Source organism: Pogona vitticeps, chromosome 2 (genome assembly GCF_051106095.1).
Source record: "Pogona vitticeps strain Pit_001003342236 chromosome 2, PviZW2.1, whole genome shotgun sequence".
In the NCBI taxonomy this organism is placed as follows: Eukaryota; Metazoa; Chordata; class Lepidosauria; order Squamata; family Agamidae; genus Pogona; species Pogona vitticeps.
Window position 1 is genome coordinate 75,602,332 of NC_135784.1, and position 25,020 is coordinate 75,627,351.

General features: G+C 39.3%; 1 protein-coding gene across 1 annotated transcript in view; it reads right to left on the reverse strand.

Moving 5' to 3' along the window:
- The window catches only part of PRKCD (protein kinase C delta), an 83,771-nt gene that overhangs the window by 41,490 nt on the left and 17,261 nt on the right, over nucleotides 1-25,020 (reverse strand). Inside the window, exons 2-3 of the mRNA XM_020796665.3 lie at nucleotides 7,656-7,792; nucleotides 4,591-4,790 (exon numbers count right to left, since the gene is read on the reverse strand). Coding sequence (XP_020652324.3) covers nucleotides 4,591-4,790; nucleotides 7,656-7,770 — 315 coding nt within the window. The 5' untranslated portion in view covers nucleotides 7,771-7,792. The remainder of the gene's footprint in view (nucleotides 1-4,590; nucleotides 4,791-7,655; nucleotides 7,793-25,020) is intronic.

Consider the following 25,020-nt stretch of genomic DNA (forward strand, 5'->3'; position numbering starts at 1 on the left):
TTCATATTGCTTCCCATATCATCATCTAAAGGTCAAAGCAGTACCAGAGACAAAATGTGCTATTTATCAGAACATAGGGCATAACTAGAAAGGGGAATCTTGAGTGAGCAGGGTCATGTTCAAAAGGCCCTTATCTTCAATGCAATCCATTTCATCTTACACTTAAGCAGTCCTTGCATTCATGCAAGAGACATTTCTTATCCCAAGAGAAGGATCCAGGCAGCACTTCAGATGGGTCCAATTCCTCCCCTCTTTCATTACTGATGCCGCCTCCCTCACCTTTTGTCACAGAAATCATTCTGTGGGCTATGACAACGTACCTTTTTCTTGTACAGCAATGCATAACCTAGCATGAATACTCTCTTTTATATGAAATAGTGCTGCACCACGTAGGAAAAAAATATATATTTTAATTGCGAGAACTCTAGCACTGTGCCAGAAAGAAGCAGACCAGCTCACTTATGAGGCAGGATGGATTGCTCTTACTTAAGACACACGAGGTCACTGGAAAATTGGGGGAACCGAACCACATCAAAAGGAAACCAAATAGCAAGCTACCTGCTTCTCTGAATTGCTCCCAGAAACTGTTCTGGTATCACTGTAGAATTTATACTAGAAGAGAGACTAACTATCTCTGGAGTAGACTGGCTTTCTAAGGGGAGAAACAGACAAGGCACAAGCTTTGCCATTAGAGGGAGATAAAATATTGTTCCTCCAAATACACATTGTTTTAGAACTTTCATGTATGTGCAATCAACTTATGAATACTCATACTTATCTCTTATTGCCCAAACATGCAAAAAAAAAAAATTGCTGATTTGCAGGTGAAGAAACATGAAGAACTTTGAAGCTGCTATCTTGTCTGTTTCAGCCCTGAAATCATGATTTTATCTTCCCTACAGATTTAATAAGCTCTGACACCCTGTGATCTACCTGGACACAGATTTCAAGAAACATATCCATTTTAGAGGCACAGCTGCCCTCACTAGAGACATTAAAACTGCAGTATAGGTGGCAAGATTGTGTTCTTTGAGTGAAATTAAAGACACAGTAACTATTTAAATTTTTTACTTCTTTTATTTTTTTATTTACTAAAATATGTTTATACTCTTTGCCTTTCAATTCCAAAAATTTCCAAGCCAGCTTTAAACCCAACTCAAACTGATATATACATCATATATTAAAACAAATACAATGTATAAAACACCAATAGGAACAATAAAACACAAATATTACTATTCCTGGGGCAAAAAATCCCAGCCCATTTCAAAATCGATTAATTTGATTTGAATTTTGTAACACCTGACTTAGTGGAAACTCACTATTCTGGGTAGCGAAGAAAAGAAAATTAAATTCGCAACCAACACTATCATCCTGCACCACAACATAAAATGAGGAATTAATATTAAAAAGAATGTAAGAAGTGACAGATTCCAACCAATTACAATGAAGTCAAATGGCAACAGAATCTAAGCTCCAAGAAAAAAAAAGTAATGAAGTAATAAATTCCTATCTCAGAGTCGGAATGTTTTTAAAGGCCTTTTTATACAGCCCTGCTTTTGAGAGTTTTCCAAAAAGCAAGAGCGGACGGGGCCTGGTGTAGGCCTGGAGATAGGGAATTCCAAAGGGCCAAGTCCAAGACTGAGAAGGCCCAAGTCCTAATTGAAACTTTCCTGGCCTCTCTCAGTGCGGCCGCTCTCAGAAGCCAGGCTTGGGAGGAGCAAGTGACAATGGTAGTAGTTCTTCAGGAGAGACGGTCTGGATGATGTCCAACACTTAGCAACAAAGGAGACAGGCAGACATTTCTAAGCTGGGAAGGTCCTGAACCAGGCATCGTCAGAAAAGGTCCAATCTCAGGGCTTCTCCAAACCCAGAAAAGTCTCTCATGGCAATTTCAAGATTTGGGCCAGGAACATTCACATCTAAGCGAGCGACCTCTTAAATAACTTTGGCTGAAGGTGTGCAATCCCCTTGGCTGAAGGTATGCAATCCCCTTCATGGATTGCTGCCTTGTCGTGGCGAAGGGGCTTGAGTAACTCAGAAAAGCTATGAGCTATGCCGTGCAGGGACACCCAAGATGGACAGGACATAGTGGAGAGTTCCGACTAAATGCAATCCACCTGGAGTAGGAACTGGCAATGCCACTGCAGTATCTTTGCCAAGAATGCCCCATGACCAGAAACAAAAGGCTAAAAGACATGACACTGGAAGATGGGACCCTCAGGTCGGAAGGCGTCCAACATGCTACTGAGGAAGAGCGGAGGACAAGTCCGAGTAGCTCCAGAGCTAATGAAGTGGTTGGGCCAAAGCCGAAAGGACGCTCAGCTGTGGATGCGCCTGGAAGTGAAAGGAAAATCCAATGCTGCAAAGAAAAATACTGCATAGGAACCTGGAATGTAAGATCTATGAACCTTGGTAGGCTGGATGTGGTCAAACAGGAGATGGCAAGAATAAACATTGACATCCTGGGCGTCAGTGAACTAAAATGGACAGGAATGGGTGAATTCAGCTCAGATGATTATCATATCTACTATTGTGGGCAAGAATCCCGTAGAAGGAATGGAGTGGCTCTCATAGTCAACAAAAGAGTGGGAAAAACTGTAATGGGATACAATCTCAAAAATGATAGAATGATGTCAATACGAATCCAAGGCAGACCTTTCAACATCTGGAGTTCAGAACGAAGCAGGACAAAGGCTAATAGAGTTTTGTCAAGAGAATAAGCTGGTCATCACAAACACTCTTTTCCAACAACACAAGAGGCGACTCTATACATGGAAATCACCAGATGGGCAATATCGAAATCAGATTGATTATATTCTCTACAGCCAAAGATGGAGAAGCTCTATACAGTCAGCAAAAACAAGACCTGGAGCTGACTGCGGCTCTGATCATCAGCTTCTCATAGCAAAATTCAAGCTTAGACTGAAGAGAGTAGGAAAAAACACTGGGCCACTCAGGTATAATCTAAACCAAATCCCCTATGAGTACACAGTGGAAGTAAAGAACAGATTTAAGGAACTAGATTTGGTGGACAGAGTGCCTGAAGAACTTTGGATAGAGGCTCGTAACATTGTCCAGGAGGCAGCAACAAAAACCATCCCAAAGAAAAGGAAATGCAAGAAAGCAAAGTGGCTGTCCAACGAGGCCTTAGAAATAGCAGAGAGGAGAAGGGAATCAAAATGCAAGGGAGATAGGGAAAGTTACAGAAAACTGAATGCAGACTTCCAAAGAATAGCAAGGAGAGACAAGAGGGCCTTCTTAAATGAACAATGCAAAGAAATAGAGGAAAATAATAGAAAAGGAAAAACCAGAGATCTGTTCAGGAAAATTGGAGATATTAGAGGAACAATTCGCGCAAAGATGGACATGATAAAGGACAAAAATGGGAGGGACCTAACAGAAGCAAAATACATCAAGAGGAGGTGGCAAGAATACACAGAGGAATTATATCAGAAAGATGTGGATATCCCGGACAACCCAGACAATTTAGTTGCTGACCTTGAGCCAGACATCCTGGAAAGTGATGTCAAGTGGGCCTTAGAAAGCCTGGCTAACAGCAAGGCCAGTGGAAGTGATGGCATTCCAGTTGAACTATTTAAAATCTTGAAAGATGATGCTGTTAAGGTGCTACATTCAATATGCCAGCAAGTTTGGAAAACTCCACATTGGCCAGAGGACTGGAAAAGATCAGTCTACATCCCAATCCCAAAGAAAGGCAGTGCCAAAGAATGCTCCAACTACCGCACAATTGCACTCATTTCACACGCTAGCAAGGTTATGCTCAAAATCCTACAAGGTAGGCTTCAGCAGTATGTGGACTGAGAACTCCCAGAAGTACAAGCTGGATTCCAAAGAGGCAGAGGCACTCGAGACCAAATTGCTAACTTGCGCTGGATTATGGAGAAAGCCAGAGAGTTCCAGAAAAATATCTACTTCTGCTTCATTGACTATGCAAAAGCCTTTGACTGTGTGGACCACAACAAACTATGGCAAGTTCTTAAAGAAATGGGAGTGCCTGACCACCTTATCTATCTACTGAGAAACCTATATGTGGGACAGGAAGCAACAGTTAGAACTGGATATGGAACAACTGATTGGTTCAAAATTGGGAAAGGAGTACGACAAGGATGTATATTGTCCCCCAGCTTATTCAACTTATATGCAGAATACATCATGCGGAAGGCTGGACTGGAGGAATCCCAAACCGGAATTAAGATTGCCGGAAGAAATATTAACAACCTCCGATATGCAGATGACACCACTCTGATGGCAGAAAGTGAGGAGGAATTAAAGAACCTTGTAATGAGGGTGAAAGAGGAGAGTGCAAAAAATGGTCTGAAACTCAACATCAAAAAAACTAAGATCATGGCCACTGGTCCCATCACCTCCTGGCAAATAGAAGGGGAAGATATGGAGGCAGTGACAGATTTTATTTTCCTGGGCTCCATGATCACTGCAGATGGAGACAGCAGCCATGAAATTAAAAGATGCCTGCTTCTTGGGAGGAAAGTGATGACAAACCTTGACAGCATCTTAAAAAGCAGAGATATCAAATAAATAATAATAAATTTTATACATTATACTTACCCAGAATTCTGCTTTTCCATTGCCTTTCTTGCATCTTTCAGCCAAAACAGATACTCCTACAGTCACCTCAGACATTGGCTCTTCTGCAGCCTTCATGAGGACTATCTGAATGACACGTCCCTCATAGATATGGGCATCGAAGGAAGTTTTCCAGTCTGGGTACATAGTGGGTTTCTTTTGAATCAGAGTTTTACCTCTCTCTGGAGATGAAAGAAGAAGATATGCATGAAATACTACCATGCAAACACCAACTTTCAGGAAAAACTAAAGTATGGGAGCACTGGATCACCCTCATTTTATTAACTCCAAGCCTGGAAATAATTTCTCAACAATGTAGAGAAAATGATACAGCCCAAGTAAGTCTGAAGGCATTTATGATATATAGCCCATTGTACTAAAGGTCAACATGTTTCTAAGAAGGCAAACTACAGTTATTTGTTAAGATTGCTGGTTCTCTCTTTTTAAAAAATAAAGGGGCCTGTATGTTTCATGGAGAGAATGATCAGTCATTTAATGCTCCACAATGTATCTGACACAGGATTTTATTTCAGAGTTAAGATTATGGTGATGCAGTAGACTTTTTTGTTTGTTTGAATGTATGGTTCTCAGTGTGATGTCCAAACAGCAGTAAATAACAGTATGTCAATTTATCTCATAAGGTAAGGCTTGCCATAGACAGCATTATAAATGAGATATGTGACAAGCATGCTGATGATGTTGGTTTCCCAAATGAGTTCCCTCAAATGTTCACAAGCAGCTGCTGCCTAAGGATATTCTGCAGAGTTCTACTTTATCTCCTCTACTTGCATCAAAAAGCTTTTACCTGCATTCAGAGACCCTTTCTGGCAACAGCTGTTCAGAACAGATATTTCCATTAATGAAAAGCTCCTTCCTAACCTCTTTATTTCTCCATAGTCATATTGTGGGAGTTATTAATCGCATGTTCTAATACAACTACGGACTCATAAGATGTACTGGCAGCATATGAATTTCTGCATAAAGGTATCTGATTTACCAGCCTTTTCCCAGCTGGCATAAGCTTTCATGAAGTGCAGCCCACTTCATCCAATGCATGGGATGATGTTGATTTCAATCTAGGAAAGCTCAAGCCAAATAATACTTTAAGATGTCACAAAATTACTTGTTACAGCAAGTTTCTGTTACATTGTTTTCCAATTTTTTTTTTAAAAAAACTATCTATTGTTTCAGGTGGCTGGATGCCTATGAATTTTGTTTGATTATGTTTTAAAACAGAGAAGGGGGATCTCTGACTTCCAGTATTATGGACTTCCAACTCCCAGAAAGCCCAGTCAGCACGATCACAGGTCAAGAACTGTAGGATCTGTAGTCCAAAACATTGGGTGGTCCAGGTTTCCTATCACTATTCTAAAACCAACAAATCTAGCAAAGTAGCCAGATACTTAGGTGCAAAATGGGTATTTTTCTCCACCTTTAGCTTTGATCACTACTCTTTTGGTATGAGAGACATATAAATATAAGTGTAGCACAATAATTTATACTAGTACATGGTTCCTTACTTGCAAATATAAGTGAAGCGAAGCAAAAAGTAGCTGCTAAGTGAAGTGCTCCTATTCAGTGTTCTAACAACTCCATTCTAGATTCCGTTTACCACCCCAAGAACACAAGCCATGTTGGGTTAGATGAAAGGGCCATATAGTTTAGAATTCTAATCACACACCAACGAAGAGTTGCCCATAAGAAGCACTAAACCAGGACATGTGTGCAATGCTATCTTCTCACTTGTAGATTTACCCAATTCCACATCCCAACAGGAATGCAATGTTCTGGGCTCAGCACATCTTGGCCCATGTTAGGATTCTGTGCGTGAGGCACCACAATGAAGGCTTCAATTGTCTAAAAAAACTTAACTTGAATTTTTGAATTTATGTACCTAGAATAAATTTAATCTCCAGTTTTGCTAATGTAGAATGCCTTAGTAATTGTGTCTTTTTTCTACACCCAGTTGAGAGTCTGTGAGCAATGAGCTATTCTTTAAATCCCAGCTAGCCCATTTGGAGAACCCATTAATTGTGCATTCCAGGTAACAGAAAATTGATCTTTTAGCATATTAAAGCTACTTAGGGAGATCACATGAGATTTTTGTGTCTTGCCTATCCACTAATTTTTATACCATCCTTCTGACCAAGAATTCTGGAGAACTCTTCCACACTATTTTCGTAGCTCTAAATAAGTAATTACGCACCTCTGATTTTTGTGTTTTGGGCCACATCCCTACCTTGTATTTGGTGGGAAAAAACCCTAAAATTTTGTATTTTCCCACTGATACCTATATGCATTTCTGGCCCATCCAGTCAATGAGCCTATTTTTGCCACCCCTTCCTTTTCTAGCGATTCCATTTCCCCTTGCACCCAGTTGTTAATTCTTTATTTTGTATGTCAATATTCTGAAGTCACTAAGGTCTCATTAAGATGTTAAACTCTTAACCACAAAATCCCACTGATGTTCCCCATATGTATGTGTGTCTTGAGGTACTCATGGCAGGCCCAGGGCACAACTGTCTGCATGACTGATTCTGCAACTGAAGAAGACAAGGTACGCTATCAACATTGAAGGAAACAGCTTCTCCTTAAAAAAAAAAATCTCCCTGAAAATGGGCTTGGAGGAATTGAAGAAATAAATCTGGGAATGCAGCCAGCAACTTGTTAATGAGTAGAAATGTGCTGCCAAGATTTACATAATTTCCCCCATGAAATGTAAAGTGGCAGCAGGATTCTGGCCATTACATATGTGCAAAACAGCACATCCATTTAAAACATGGCTCAAATACAAACAAATTACTTCTATCTTTCCTCCTGGTCCAAGTTTTTTTTTTTAAAAAAGTACTTTCAGATCCAGTGATCCATAGTATATACGCTACAATGAAAGTGCTTGGAAATCCTTGGATGGGCAGTTCCCTGCACATTTCCTTGAGAATAGCAGCCATTAAAAACTTACTTCTAAGGAAACAAGCACAGAATTGGGCTGCAGTCTTGCCAGCATGTCTGTTAAAACTTTCATTTCATAAATTGGTATGTTTACCTACCTGTGGTTAAAGCCTCTTTCATTTTTATTGAACAGAATGGCTGTAGTTGTTCTCCTTGATTTTTTACTGGTCCAAGCTCAAAAGAGTTAAACGATATCCGTAAGAAGGGAGCCATAATTCACAGCACCTCTACGAACCTATACGGGAAACAGAAGGCAGGGTTGGGAGAGTTATGTCTAAAGTTAAAATCTGAACAGAATAAAGTCAAGGAAAGTCGTATTCTTGAAGACAGAGTTCTGACTCCTGCCCTCTGAAGATGCTGGGCACAGAGACTGGCAAAACGTTAGAAAGAAAAACCTCTGGAACACGGCCAAACAAACAAAAAACCCCTACAACAACCATCAAGGAAAATCACTACAAATCTTTTTTTTAAAATTTGATTTATACCCCGCCTATCTGGCCCACCGGACCACTCTAGGCAGCTTTGAATGAACACCTGGGATATATTGAGGCAGATCCACTGAGTGAACGAACATTTTAAGAGAAAGCTTAGGTATGATTCTTTTCCTTCATAGTGCTAGAAAAAACAAATCTCACTTCAGAGGGAAACTGAAAGCAGAGGCTCTGGAAGGACAGACAGATGCTGCTTACGCTACTCCTCCAAGTAGCACACTGGCACAGGACACACCACCTGACATGTCTTCATTTACACCGCACACATCTTTTATTGTATCTTGAAACAATATCTTGTTGTGATCTGAAATCGAGTGAAGGTTTTTCATGAAAGAAAGGGGGGGGGGGAAGTGGGAAAGAAGTGGTTACGGAAAACTAGTGTGGAATGTGCTGCTCTGATTTGTTTGTCTCTCTCCTCATTTGCATTTCCAACCCAACACATTTCACGACAGTGGTGAGCATGTTTTTGTTTTGGGATCACAACTGGCACGTCTGCAGTCCGTATCTCCCTTCATTCAAACATGATTTTCTTTTCCTTTCTATGCTATCATTCCTATTCCCACTCTCCTTTGCTGCTCTATTGCACACTGAACTGCTAGCCTTCCTGAATGTCCATCAGAGCCTTTTCCAGCTCCTATTCAATCCCCCTGGGTATTTACTTCAGATATTTACTTCTAATACAAAGATTACACCCTGGACCCAATCTGCTGATGTGCTCCGATCCCAGCTTTATTCATGGCCCTCTTGGCCAACCGTTCCAAGCTATACTCCACTTGTGGACTCAACAGGGAACTAACCCCTCTCTTGGAGATTGTGGATATTCCTACCATTATATTTGTACAGTGGACCCTTGACTTACAGACGGCTTGACTTACAGACTTTTTGAGTTACAGACTTCTCTGGCCGCAAAATTTAGATTTGACTTGCAGACTGAGATTTGACTTACAGACCAGAAAAAACCCAAAATGGAACAAAAACGGCCTGTTACAGGATTAATTGGTTTTCAATGCACTGTAGCTCAATGGAGACTTGACCTACAGACTTTTTGACCTGCAGCCACCGTTCCAATACAGATTAATTCTGTAAGTCAAGGGTCCACTGTACTGCCTGGACTGTATTTTCCCTGCCTTCCCTGAACCTTTCTTGACCTAAGAAAAAAAAGAAACAAAATATCCCCCTCTAGTGGTTGAAGGAGGAATAGCAGCTTCCCATTAATTTCTATGGACGGAAAAGAGCAGATACGGATCAAATGGTTTTCAATGCATTCCTATGGGAAATGCAGATTTGACCTGAGAACTTATTGACTTGAGAACTGCCTTCCAATACAGATTAAGTTCTCAAGTCAAGACCCCACTGTATGTCATCATGGAAGCAGGCTGTCATAGCCATCTGCAAGTGAGCTGCACCCCAAGCTGGAAGAAAATGAATATCTCCTTTCCGGATTGGGGGACACATAATCTCATCATGTCAGTGCAGTGACATTGCGTCACACCGTGAAATACAGGAATGTTGGTGTGAAAGATATACTGTACATGAGGATCAGTAAATTGATAAGTACAGGCTAAGTGGAATAATTCCTGACTGCTGTATTATCCGGCACATTAACAAGCCAGTCAACCCACAGCAGCAACAGCAGCAGCACTAGCTGTACCATCATCAACCCTGCTTTCTGCATCTGCAAAAAGGACATCACACTGGGAGGAAAAGATAGAGAGGAAGGAGTGGGGGGGGAGGGTCTCCTGTACAGATTCTTTGGAGAAATGCTGTTCTGTGCTCACTGTGATCATGGCATCCTTAAGCCAACCTAAGGACATTGCTTAGTATGGATGGCTGGTCACAGGGTTAAATCAAGGGCAAATGGCAACTGGAATGCAAGCAACAGAAAGGTAAATATCTACAATGAGATGTAAAGAGAGGAAGAACACTTTATATGGATCATATAAAGCTTTATTAGTCTGTACAAGTTCTGAAACAATCTCATTGTTCATGTAACAGAATTCCAGCCAATGTATTTACAGAAGATGAATATATATTAGGTCTGTGCAGGTAGTTTTTTTCCAGGAGGGCATACTTGTGTCAGCTTAATAAAAGTTATCTGTGGAATGTTCAGTTCTTTTCTGGGCAAAGTGAGAGCACAATTATTGCTCATTTACTTTCTTAATCTCATTTCTATCCTCTTTATATATATATATATATATATATATATGTAAGGTTTTTTTTTTAAATTCAAATGGGCCTATTCTAATTGCAACTGCTAAGCAACAGGATTTCAGCCATGATATAAAATTTATATCATATGCAAAAAAAATTACGTAAATGATAATACAGGTCTTTATGTAACTTGAGATTAATTCACAGTCAGAAGAAATGAGTTTTAAAAAAATATTACATGGAAATGATTTTTTTTAAAAAATCATTTCTTCTCGCTATGAATTCAATCTCAATTTACATAAAGACCTCTATTATCATTTAACTTTATTTATTGCATTCAAGATAAATTTGGTATCATGGCTGAAATCCTGTTGCTTAGCAGCTACAATTAGAATAGGCCCATTTGAATCAATGAAACTTACAGAGGAGTTTATTCACTGATTCAGTGGGCCTGCTCTATGGCAACTAACTACATTATGCAACATGATTACAGCCAATACATTATAATGTAAATGGTATACAACATAGAATTATGAGCCTATTTAAATAGAGTATGAAATGGTCAACTGAAGTATTTTAATTTGATATATGTTTGCATTTTTGTCAATGAAGAACTCTGAATATAAAAATATAAAATCCTGTTTCACTAAAGATTTGTCAAGGCTATAGTTTGGTATCACTATAAATGGGTAGTGATGTAATGAAAGCTGAACTGAAAAAAGCAGCTTTTGAACGGATTACCAATGGAAACTAGGTCTTCCTTGCATTTATACTATAATCACAAAGTTCACATGGGTACAAATTACTAACATTTAGCCAACACTAAAGCTTGATCCTCAAAATGAATGGGAAACTCAAAAGTGCTTTAGTTTGACTGACTCATTATTCATGTCGATAGGAAACCATTCAGACAGACAAATGTACATGATCTATTTGCCTGCATAATGACAAGTCAAATAGTCTTCTTTTGAAATAAGCACAAAGTTCCAGGAAAGCCTCTGGATTCAGCACTTCCTTCAACTACCTACCAGTTCTCTTCCTTTATAACATGAGCAGGACAGTAGAGCCTTTCCCTTGCAAACCAGGTCAGGGGTTCCCCCCAACCTCCTTTTCTCTTTCCCCTGTGCTGAAGAATCTAGCTTGGTCTGCTTGTTTGTACAAGTTGCACTGAACTGTACTTTATCCACTACCATCTCATTGCTTACTCAATTACATGTATGAGTGTTACTGTAACTTGTATGTAAATGCTGACAACTGAAAGATCTCATATCTCTCTGTCCTTGGGGTTAATGGGGGCAGGCCCAGTTCTGCCAGTGAAACACGGAAGCTAATTAAATATAATGATGGTTCTACTGGAATGATTTTTCTTTGTTTCAACACTGATTTTGCTACTAAGTACACTGGCGCAAGAGCATACAGTCCTGTATTAGCATCTACATAAATATATGTTTGCCTATTTGCCTATTTCCTTCAACTTTAGGTTAGTGTTTCTAACTGTTTGTTCAGTGCTGTTTTATGGTAAGATGGTTGTTGTTGTTGGGTGTATGTGTGTGTGTGTTTAGTTAATTTATTTAAAAATCTGTCTTTTTTACATTGTCATTTCATAAGAATTAACTGGAGCCCAGCTGAAAAAGCCATCAGCAGTTTAGACTGACAGGTCAGTAGATGGCACTCTTCCCAATGAATCACTAAATGATCTTCACAAGATGCAGAACCAACCAACGCATTTTATATCTATCATTCACCTTATAGTTATGACCTTCGCTTTTGTTTCTTGACCTTAGTCTAGTCCAGCCATCTTAAAACAATAATTTTCTGCTAAAGACTACAATGTTCTTTCAAGATACTCAGGCAGTTAAAAAAAAAAGAGTGTTATGGCACAAAGAACTCTGCATATTTAAAACATGTTTCAATTTAATCAAGAATGTGACCGCTTTACATTTTTAAGGACAAGATCATTTCAAATATACACACATATGAACTTCATTATAACTTTATGATAAAGGTGCACCTTGATTACGGCATACCATATATTTTAACAGTAGTGCAAGCTAACTGAATGATACATGATTCTGTCTCTATGACTTCCATCTTGGAAAGTCTAGTGTTACTTTTTTTGGACAGCAACTCCCAGAATCCCCCAGCCAGGGGGATTTTAGGAGCTATAGCCAAGAAAATGTCTGCAAGCTTTGTAAATGAATGCATGAATCATAAATAATTATTATGCCGTCAAGTCCATTCTGACTTACTGCAACCCTTTTCAGGGTCTTCTAGTATTAAGAAGCTGTTTATCAGTCCCTTCTTCTGGGGACAGTTCTGAGATTGTGCAGCTTGCCCAAAGCTACACAGGCTGGCTCTACTCATAGGAGACACACTGGGGAACTGAACTCCCAACCATTGGTTCTGCAGCCTGATACCTAAACCGCTGAACTATACAGCCATATGAATCATGAGAATTGAAAAATCTGTTTGGCACAGCTACATTTCCTTTACAAATATTGTTTTACCACAGCAATGCACTACCCAGTCCCCATCTTTCTTTACGCAAACTGTTGCACACATTTTTTTAATATTTGCTTTTCCTAGTTTTCTGTTGTTTTTGTTTTGTTTACATATCCCTGTCTTTTTCTCTCTCTTTTTAACATATGATAAAAATGTTAACTATGTGAAAAGCAAGATCAGATAGTCAGGAAAGTTTAGAAGTACTGTAATTACTTGGGAAGAGGGAAAATTAAGAATTGCAATAATTTTTAAAAATTAATTACAGCCACTTAGTCTGGACAATCCTCCTTCAAGTCTTCGAGTTCTGTTCTTTAGTTAATCTGTGCCTGCATTCTTTCTTTGATCCCCTTTCCTTTTCCAAAGAATTAAAAAGACTCTCTGCCCTCCCCCTGATCTTATGTTGTTTCCTTCCAGTCTTTTACCATTGAGGTCAACATCCCTCATGATGCTGTGGTTAAAGTGCAATACTACAGCCAACACTCTGCTCATTAGTTTGATCCCGATAGGCTCAAGATTCACTAAGCCTTCTATTCTTCCAAGGTCTGTAAACTGAGTATCTAGCTGGTGGGGAGTAATGTAGTCTACATAATTAAATTGTAAACTGCTCAAAGAATGCTTTAAATACAATGGGTTAATATATAAACAGGACACTTTGCTTTCTCTTGACTGGAGACCCCTGTCGATGCCCATACCAGACTTTTTTGATTTTTCCCATTGCTTTAGATTTCTGGTACAAAGGACTGCTCTAGGACTGGTCTACATTTCCACATAAAAGCAAAGCAGAAAAAAAAAGTACTTCTGGCTTTCACAGAAACATTACCCTTATTAGGGAGGCCTAAAGCTACCAACTCTCAATATGATGCATTAAGACAGGAGCTGTTAGGGATTGTTTGCTGTGGCAAGTGGGAAGAAGAAAGAGAAGCTGGGAAGTAGCTCTGTGATCCATTCATAGAGAAAAAAAATTATTGGATCACTAAAAAATTAAAAATAAAATAAGCTTTCAAGTTCTCTAGAAATCTTCATCAGGCAAAGATGGCAATAAAACTTTCTGTTAAGGCAAATAGGCCAGATGTGATGCTCATGGAACCAGTTTGCTGACAAAGCAAAACAAGGGTTTAGATTTCCTTGGAGAGGAAAGTGATAAAGGTATCAATGTAAAAGGTTTACTCTTTCTGTTAAGGAAAGATGAGCTGCCACACACAGCCCACCCCCCCAGCTAGAGAATGGTGGTCATTAGCATTTCATCTTCTCAGAAAGACACTTATTAAGAGTGTGAAAGCAAGATAATTACGAGGTGCTTACCATACATTTTCAGCACTTCAAGAAAAGAGTTGCTGAAGAAAGGAAGGCTGAATAAAAAGAGATTTACTGTTTAGGTTCAGATTCTTGATTGCGTTTTTGGCTAAGTGGAGTGATCTTTCTTCCTATTAAACAGGTACTGCTCTTTATCCAAAACAGATACAAAGCACATGAAAGATGCACTTGTCTGTTCATCAGTTATATCCTACATATTGATTACACTTCAACAGTGTTAAACAAAAAGATTAAATTCTCTCTGGATTGTATTCTCCATGCAATTACAAAAGTTTGATTGAGCCAGTGTGTATTTCTTAACTTACACTCTTAGAAAACAAGCTGTTTCATCAGTTAGCTTGAGAGCAAAGAAAAAACAACATTATAATAAGCCTTCTACTCTGAGATACATGTCTTCCTTTATAACGAAAATCCTGCAAGCCTGTTATAAAATGTTAAGTTTGTTTAAGATAATAAAGAAAGAGGAAAACTGTAGGTCATTTATTCCTGTGGTGTAGTTGTACATTAGACAATTTCCCTACTAATTTCCAGAAGTAAATGTATGACTGCCATTGGCAACTGGATTTAATTACTGTTTTTTGGGGGGGAATACGTCAACAATTTCCACTTACTTTTTCATTTGTATTAAAGTTTGCATACTGTTTTCCTAGAACAATTCCAGCAATCCATGCACTTTATTTCAAAATATGATAAATAAATGCAATAAATGCAAATTTAAGCACTGTTAAAAATGTAGTACAGTGCTTACCTGACTAGCCATACTATCAGTGACAAAATTAAATGCTAATCAGATTGAAAAGGACCAGAAATCACAAGCATCTATGACACGGAAATCTCTTACACACTGTAGTTTATAGGCAGTAATAATATGTGACCTATCGCAAGCACTTAAGTGTGTGTTTGTGCATGCACTCATGCATCTTACTGATGACACATGTACCTGTGGTGCCATGGAATTCAAGGGTCAGTATTCTGTTAAGTAGCTTTGCTGGTATAGCAGGAATCACATCACAAGAAGCAGTAAATTAAAGAATCCTTGATTTGACTTATGGTTGTGGGCAACTTATGTATCCCCCCCCCAAAAAAAAAACTGAATGCAAACTGAAATCAAAGGAAGGATTCTTTAACTAGCAAACCATAACACCTGTAAAAATGTGTTCTAAGACTAGCATTTCATTTTGGAAAAGGACTTCATGACTCCTGAAATTTTGTTTAAATCTGTGCCTTTGTTCTGGCTGCTGCGTGATACCTTTGTTCGACATACAATCCAGGTATAAAACCAATACAACCTTTTTCCCTACCACTATCAAATACTTATGTTCTGTTTCACTCTAAACATATGGCCATTAAAAGAAGTGACAGATTTAAGTGAAACAAATGTCTTGTGCTTGCACAAAGGATCCGAGCAACACAGAGTTGGGAAAAGTTGACATGCATTTAACAAGTCACCACACCAGAAAAACACCAATAAAACAAAAAACACAGCTTAAGTCTAATTGCCACTCCCAGCTATTCTACACTGAAGGAATCAATTGCTGAAAGGTGATTAAACATACACAGAAATCCAACTGTTTTAATGGGTTAGTCTAGCTGAGACAAGGAATTGGATTAAAAGGACAATGTAATTAAGATCAAAGGATTTCAGCCAACAGTTAACAAGTGCAACAGAGCAGCCCCTTCAGAGGACAACAACAACAACGCCTATAAACACATTTCAATTGTCCCTGTAGTCATTGGGGCTTTGGGAACAATATCAAGGAATTTCACACATTACTACTGTATAAGCAGTTGCATATTTCAGAAATCACACCATCAGGCAGAGGTGGTGTCAGAAAACAAGGAAGTCAAGATCTTGTGGGACTTACAAATCTAAACTTATAATACACCTTGAACGTAATAAACCAAACATAGTAATAATAGAATGAAGAAATGTCTGCATTATTGACATTGCAATTCCAGGGGATGCCAGAGTTGAAAATAAAGAATTGGAAAAACTAACAAAGTACAGAGACCTGGCTATCGAAAAATCTCTCCTCTGGAAGAAACGCACTTCAGTGGTCCCCTAGTCATTGGGGCTTTGGGAACAATATCAAGAAATTTCACACAGTACTAAAAGCAGTTGTAGATATCAGAAATCTGAGCCTCGTGGCGCAGTGGTTAAAACGCTGTACTGCAGCTAAAACTGTGCTCACGACCTGGGGTTCAAATCCCAGGTAGCCGGCTCAAGGTTGACTCAGCCTTCCATCCTTCCGAGGTCGGTAAAATGAGTACCCAGCTTGCTGAGGGGGGGGGCAATGTGTAGCCTGTATAATTAAATTGTAAACCGCCCGGAGAGTGCTTGTAGCGCTATGGGGCGGTATATAAGTCCAAAAAAAAAAAAATCACACAATCAGAGGTACAAAAACAGCAATATTAGGAACACCATACATAATGTGCCAATATTTAACAGATACGTAAGTTTTTTGGTTGGAACTTATATCTGTTATATAATACCAGTCAATCTTTTTATAATGTTGACTGTGCCTAGTATTTTTAATCACAATAACAATAACAACAAAGCAACAACGATGATAGCAGACAAGTAATGAAGTAAATAAAAGACAGCGAAAGTAACACTGGCTATATTGCTACTATTCACACTATTTATGCCATGTGAGTGGGGATGGGCAGATAGGGTTTGTTTTTAAATGTTGTTAGCTGCCCAGAGTAATCTGTGCTGTCTCTTTCTAGATCATAAGCTGGGACTCCTTTTTATTGATTAACCTTACCTTTCTAGTTGGGGGTGGGGTAAAATGTTTACATTAAGTAATTAATTAATTTCAACATCCCATTGATTTTTGGCGCTAAGAGAAGCTTAAGTTTTTACTGTTCGTTTCCATTCTCTTGGTATCTCTGAATCTCTTTAGTGGCCCACTTTATAACTAAAAGAGCAGACTTAAAGGAGCTGGTCAGAAACTATTTGTTTTCTTCCATTTCAGTGTATAACCCAAAGTCTGAATAAAAGCCCTGGAAGATCTCCAGGAAATGGGAACAGCTTATAATGGCACAGTGGTTTACTGGAATGAGAAATAATTCTTTATCTGGTTTAAAAAAAAAACACCAAAGCATGATATTCTCATTCTGTAGTTCTGAAGGAAAAATGGTAGGATATATTATCAGTACTCCTTTGTAAAAAAATCACAAACAATAATTCAGAAAAAAAACCTGCCTTCAGTGATCTCTGATTACAGGACAGTGTACAGTAAATGAAGCATGGGTGCAAAATCACTTAAAAAATCTATAAAAGTTAATATTAAAATTATTGGACAAATAAAAATGCCTTTGTCTGTAAATGTTGTAAATGTTCATATATTTATTGGAGTTATAAGGAGAAGAGCAAGAATTTTATTCATATTAATTGGGAACACTGGTTTGTTATAAACATTTTGAGGGAAATACATTAAAATCAGTAGACATTATAAATGAAAAGCTACAATTAACCATCAATCCAGTAATTTTATTTATAATTCAAGATGTCAACTTTACATAACTGGGTCCCAGTCGAAACACCAAACAGAGCTTTTTTACTTGATGCTCCGGCCAGGGAAACTAGTTTTACACCTTTACGTGAAAAGAGGGGTGGAGCGAGCCTGCTGAGAACACTATTAGCTTTCTTCCTGTTCTTCTTTCTCCACGTAGAGAACAACAAAAACTGAAGCTATCTGTCTGTCTGAAATCTCCACTAACTTCAATCCAGTGATTGGGAGATTCCTTTCAGTCCAAGTGCCAATTATTCCAGAGACCCCTGTTGGCCAGATGTGGGTCTTCTAAGGCTCAGATTAAGCCTGAGCGCTGGAGGTCCACCACCAGATAATTTTTATGTTCTTACCACACTGTAGAAGGAAAGTCCTTTAAATGTTAGCTCTTTTCTGGAAAAGTATTCTGAACTGAGTGATAAAAGTTCTGATGCAATTGATTATTTAACTGCAGTGAGGACATACACCAACCTCGAATGCTAATAACTTCACATTTTGTCCTACCAAGAGAGACAACAACAGTAGCATTGTCTTCCTTACTCTGGAGTCAACAAAATTGTTTTGGAAGAATTTTTCCTTGGGAAATACACTTTCCAGTCTCTGAAGAAGACAATGTGCTTAAAATGATTCGCTCTAAAATTTTCTAAATAAATCTTCAAATCTGTGTGCATGTATGTTTGCGTATGTGGATTCTACTGGTTATATTTCCAGTTTTTTATCCAACCCTTCTTGAGATAACTGCTTTCTCATCATGCTAAACTGGCAGTAGATACATTTGACATTCAGTAGCAGAATAAGAAGACAAAAGCAGCTCGATGGGCAAGGAATTCAGCATGCATCTGATACTGAAAACCTTCTGCATACCCATAGTATTCAATCAGCACGGATGTAGAATGTTGCTTTATTGGCTTCTCTTCATGGTGAAGAATCAATAAAAATGGCTTTAAATAAGCAAAAAAGCCTTGAAAAGATTTTTTGGGTTTTTTTTTTTTTTTGGTTGGATTCATTCTTAGCTCAGTCTTTTAAGGTAAAACCTGGTGAGTAATGCAATTGAGGTTATTGAATTGTATGGTCTAATTTCAAGCTTCTCCCTTGTAGCTCAAATTTTAATCAATGGTGGAGCAGCCCTTCCTGTATCAAGTCAAACTGAGGCTGACTGCTTACCCAGATTAGTTTCAAAAGAAAACAATAACAAGTGTAAAAAAAGAAGTGATTAAGAATCAACATAAAAGCATACAATCCAGAAATAAAGTACCACATTCTCTTCCTGTATGTTTTCACATCTTTTGGAGACCACAAGGAAAATGGATTGTGCTTGGAATAATCCCTCGGGATTCACTTAAATCAGGGGTTAGCAAAATGTGTCCTTTTCGGTTTTGTTGGCCGACACCCAACAAAAATTCTCACCACCTCCAATGCTGGCTGGAAGCGGTAAACCAACAACATCTGACCACATTTTGCCCACTCATGGCTTCAAGCTTCCACTACTTCTATAATAAAGCTTCCCCACTTTATTTCCCAGGGTAACAAGAACCCAAAGGCAAGTGTGACCTGCTACTCAAGCATCTCCTGGTGGCCTGCACTGTCATCAGCAGCTTGGACCCCCTTATGTTTATAGTTTATAGTTTATATGTTTATTGCCTTCTCATACAGCCTCTTGAATTTTTGGAAAATCAACTCAAGAGGCTTCCATAAATCTTAGAAATGGAACAAGATACAGTATGGCCCAGAGGATATACCATAAGAGCAGAGTAAGTAGAAATGTCCTCTGGAGTACCTGTTTTACCTCCTTCTATCCCAAACAATAATACATCATCTTCTCCCCCTCTTATAGTTGTAGGTTTGCTCTCTGAAGCTTTAAAATCTTTAAAGATTAGCCAGGACTTTTATTTTGTGAACGTGTGGTTTAAGCAGCAAAAGGGGAATACAGTAATGAAAAAGAAGAAAAAAGGTGGCAGAACTCAGGCTAACAACAACAAGTTTTTTTTCAGTCAGCCCAAGTTACAGTCCTTGACCGAGGAAGAGAAGAAAGACTCTGTGTAAGAACTGGTGGCCTGCTCTTCTCACAATCCCAGGCATGACAGCAAAAGAAAGTGTAAACTACCTAAGACTTCTGGGGGAAGTGCCACTGGAGAACCATTTTCTGTGGCAGTTACCACAGGAAAGGGGCAGAAGTGGTGTGAGACCAGCTCTTAAGTGATGATTTTTTCTTAGTAGAGAAGGCAAGTGGCGGTTCTCAAACAAAAGTAGAAAAAAAACTTTAAGTAGAATGGCTTTTGATTTTGGAGGAGGCGCTTAAGAGAAGCGCAGTCAGAGCCCAATTCTTTTTCACCCACAAATGAAAAAAATTAAAAATAAAGCACATCTATGCTCAATTCTCCCTTCATGGATTGCTGCCTTGTTGTGGCGCGGGGGCTTGAGTAACTCAGAGAAACTATGGGCTATGCCGTGCAGGGACACCCACGACGGACAGGTCATAGTGGAGAGTTCCGACTAAACGCAATCCACCTGGAGCAGGACTTGGCAAACCACTCTAGTATCTATGCCAAGAAAACCCCATGATCAGAAACAAAAGGCTAAAAGATATGACACTGGAAGATGGGCCCCTCAGGTCGCAAGGCATCCAACATGCTACTGAAGAAGAGCAGAGGACAAGGACAAGTAGCTCCAGAGCTAATGAAGTGGTTGGGCCAAAGCCAAAAGGACGCTCAGTTGCGGACGTGCCTGGAAGTGAAAGGAAAGTCCGATGCTGCAAAGAAAAATACTGCATAGGAACCTGGAATGTAAGATCTATGAACCTTGGTAAGCTGGATGTGGTCAACAGGAGATGGCAAGAATAAACATTGACATTCTGGGCGTCAGTGAACTAAAATGGACAGGAATAGGTGAATGCAATTCAGATGATTAGCATATCTACTATTGTGGGCAAGAAGCCCGTAGAAGGAATGGAGTGGCTCTCATAGTCAACAAAAGAGTGGGAAAAACTGTAATGGGATACAATCTCAAAAATGATAGAATGATGTCAATACGAATCCAAGGCAGACCTTTCAACATCACAATAATCCAAGTTTATGCACCAACCACCACTGCTGAGGAGACTGAAATTGAACAGTTTTATGAAGATTTACAACACCTTCTAGAACTGACACCAAAGAAAGATGTTCTTCTCATTCTAGGGGACTGGAATGCTAAAGTAGGGAGCCAAGAGATAAAAGGAACAACAGGGAAGTTTGGCCTTGGAGTTCAGAACGAAGCAGGACAAAGGCTAATAGAGTTTTGTCAAGAGAATAAGCTGGTCATCACAAACACTCTTTTCCAACAACACAAGAGGCGACTCTATACATGGAAATCACCAGATGGGCGATACTGAAATCAGATTGATTATATTCTCTGCAGCCAAAGATGGAGAAGCTCTATACAGTCAGCAAAAACAAGACCTGGAGCTGATTGTGGCTCTCGTCATCAGCTTCTCATAGCAAAATTCAAGCTTAGACTGAAGAGAGTAGGAAAAACCACTGGGCCACTCAGGTATAATCTAAACCAAATCCCCTATGAGTACACAGTGGAAGTAAAGAACAGATTTAAGGAACTAGATTTGGTGGACAGAGTGCCTGAAGAACTTTGGATAGAGGCTTGTAACATTGTCCAGGAGGCAGCAACAAAAAACATCCCAAAGAAAAGGAAATGCAAGAAAGCAAAGTGGCTGTCCAACGAGGCCTTAGAAATAGCAGAGAAGAGAAGGGAAACAAAATGCAAGGGAGATAGGCAAAGCTACAGAAAACCGAATGCAGACTTATAAAGAATAGCAAGGAGAGACAAGAGGGCCTTCTTAAATGAACAACACAAAGAAATAGAGGAAAATAATAGAAAAGGAAAAACCAGAGATTTGTTCAAGAAAATCAGAGATATTAAAGGAACAATTTCTGCAAAGATGGACATGATAAAGGACAAAAATGGGAGGGACCTAACAGAAGCAGAAGACATCGAGAAGAGGTGGCAAGAATACACAGAGGAATTATACCAGAAAGATTTAGATATCCTGGACAACCCAGATAGTGTGGTTGCTGACCTTGAGCCAGACATCCTGGAGAGTGAAGTCAAGTGGCCTTAGAAAGCTTGGCTAACAACAAGGCCAGTGGAGGTGATGGCATTCCAGTTGAACTATTTAAAATCTTAAAAGATGACACTGTTAGAGTGCTACATTCAATATGCCAGCAAGTTTGGAAAACTCAACAGTGGCCAGAGGACTGGAAAAGATCAGTCTACATCCCAATCCCAAAGAAAGGCAGTGCCAAAGAATGCTCCAACTACCGTACAATTGCACTCATTTCACACGCTAGCAAGGTTATGCTCAAAATCCTCAAAGGTAGGCTTCAGCAGTATGTGAATTGAGAACTCCCAGAAATACAATCTGGATTTCAAAGGGGCAGAGGAACTAGAGACCAAATTGCTAATATGCGCTGGATTATGGAGAAAGCCAGAGAGTTCCAGAAAAACATCTACTTCTGCTTCATTGACTATGCAAAAGCCTTTGACTGTGTGGACCACAGCAAACTATGGCAAGTTCTTAAAGAAATGGGAGTGCCTGACCACCTTATCTGTCTCCTGAGAAACCTGTATGTGGGACAGGAAGGAACAGTTAGAACTGGATAAAATGACACGACTAAACGACTAAACAACAACAAATGCTCAGTTCTAGGGCATGGATAGTTGTAGGTGAGATTTCTCACAAGTATTATTGCACAGGACCTTGTGTACATGCATGGGTCTTTTCAGGGGAAGGCAGCAACAAGATCATATTTGACCCAGGTGCTATCAGCTCTTTGGGCAATTGGACTGCGCCAAAGGCACTCCTCATACAAACTGCTGTTTATCCTGGGATTGGCCCTGTTTCCAGATAATCTGCCTGTTTTATCTATCCTGATGCTGACAAAGTCATGACCACCTAAAATATACAATGTTATACCTCTGATGATAGTGAAGGAAATAGAAGATTAAGGTGAACATGTAAAAAGCAATCTAGTCCCTCTCTGAATTCCAATTTGGAGAACGTCTGTGGCATGGGACCATGGAAATATATATTTTTGTATTGTTTGGTCACTCAGGAAGTGAGATGCAGTCCACCTGGCTTTGAGGCGAAACTACTGGGAGCACGGGAGGGATCCTTACCTGGCTTGAAGTGATTTCTATAGGTAACCATTCCTATACCGAGTCTGATAATTCTGTGGTCACAGAAAACCATCAGTTATGTCACATTCAATTGCACAGATATACACACTGGTAGGGACGTGGTGGCGCTGTGGGCTAAACTGCAGAAGCCTGTGCTGCAGGGTCAGAAGACCAGTCATAAGATCGAATCCACGCGACGGAGTGAGCGCCCGTCGCTTTGTCCCAGCTCCCACCAACCTAGCGGTTTGAAAGCATGCAAATGCGAGTAGATAAATAGGGACTACCTCGGTGGGAAGGTAACAGCGTTCCGTGTCTAAGTCACACTGGCCATGTGACCACGGAAGATTGTCTTCGGACAAAACGCTGGCTCTATGGCTTGGAAACGGGGATGAGCACCGCCTCCTAGAGTCGAACACGACTGGACAAAAATTGTCAAGGGGAACCTTTACCTTTACACACTGGTAGTGATGGAGAAATGCACCATACATTAAAAAAACAAAACAATAACCACTCAAATCCGGGACTATGTATCTTACATGGCAACAGAAGAGAACTAAATACTTTCATATCCAGGGAAACCAAATGTAAAAGTAAAAGAATAGATTTTTTAAAAAAAGAGAACAATTCTTCATTTTGTTTCTATGTTAATGAATTCTTTCTACCTCTCATTCAAATATTCTAACTACAACTGTTGCCCCCTCTTGAAGGAAGGAAGGAAGGAAGGAAGGAAGGAAGGAAGGAAGGAAGGAAGGAAGGAAGGAAGGAAGGAAGGAAGGAAGGAAGGAAAAATGCAAAGAACAAAATTCCAGATACAAACACCACAATCCTTATTGAACAACCCATATACCTTTTTGATGTTGAGAAAAGTGTGCATTTCAATAACTGGTGTGATAGCAATTCTCTTTTATCATTGCCTACATATGATTCTGTTAGGCTTCTGCCTTCTTTACATATCCAATTATATTTCAAAATACTGCTTGTCTAGATGCCAACTTCCTTCTCTATATCAACTTCACCTGAAAAAATAGATTATCCACTTAATCTATGGACAATCTGTAAATATCAAGGATTCCCAAACAGCCAGCAGAGAAGCATACATTTATTTTTTGCTTTCCACAATCTCCCACCGCTTCCCACTCATAGGCCAAATGGAAATTTCATAGACCAAGGAGCTGCATGCAGCTCTTCTTAGATAAATTGTTTTGAAAAAACCCATAAACAGTTCATTTCCACTAAAACATGACTTTTTAATAAAACAGTGTCCACAATGGAAAAATTACTTGTTTCCAGAGGATTGTGCTAGACAGAAAGGAAACGTAAGTTTGTAAATAATTAGCATCTGGACCATATATTCTTAATTTTGAGGGAGAGGAGGGACTGCAGACATCATTCAAACCTATACAAAGTAACAGAGTAAATCTAGCTTCTTTTGCCTTCAAGCACACTGAAGAACAATAGAAGCAAATCAAGAGTATGATTTTCTTTGATTCAACGATTAAATTCATAACTGCTACACTGCAAATCAACTCTCTCTAATGACACATTTAAAGCTGCCTTTTGAGGCAGTAATATACTGGTCCTTGTTCAAAGCAATTAAATTTAAACTATAAGGGGGAAGGGGCAGATTTAGATATAAAGAAACAGTTTCAATCTATGACATTAAGGTCGCCATGATTTTAGAGTTAAGCTTTGATGCAGTCTTAATTTTGAAAGTCGAAAGTTAAAAGAGTCAACAAAATAATTCTGGAAGCTATAATAGAAACCAGAATAGAAAAATGTTAACAGCAAAACTAGGGGTGAACTTGCGTGTTTAATGCAATTAGTATGATTCTCTTTTGTTATGCAAATTATACCCAAAGGAAGCCTGCACATTAATTGCGATTAATGTCTTGTCTAATTTGCCCCCAGTATCAAAATTTATCAAAGTACAAACCTTCAGAAATGTTCTTTCTCTTTCCCACATGCCCCTTTAAAATGTAATAGATAAATATACTGTATATTTGCTGCTTTGGGTCCCTTGTTGGAAGAAATGTGGCATACAGTGGTATCTTGCAAGACGATGACCCCTCAAAATGATGAATCCGCATGATGACGAGGTTTTGTGACCGCCATTGCACTTCCAAAACAGTGTTTCCTATGGGGGAGTTTCGCTATTCGACATTTTGGTCTGTGCTTCAGAAGATGCTTTTTTTTCCGGGACCGATGCTTAGCAAGAGGACGATTCTAACAGCTGATCGGCGGCTCCACAAAATGGCTTTCCTATGGTGTTTTCGGCACCGAGACCAATGCTTAGCAAGAGAACAATTCTAACAGCTGATCGA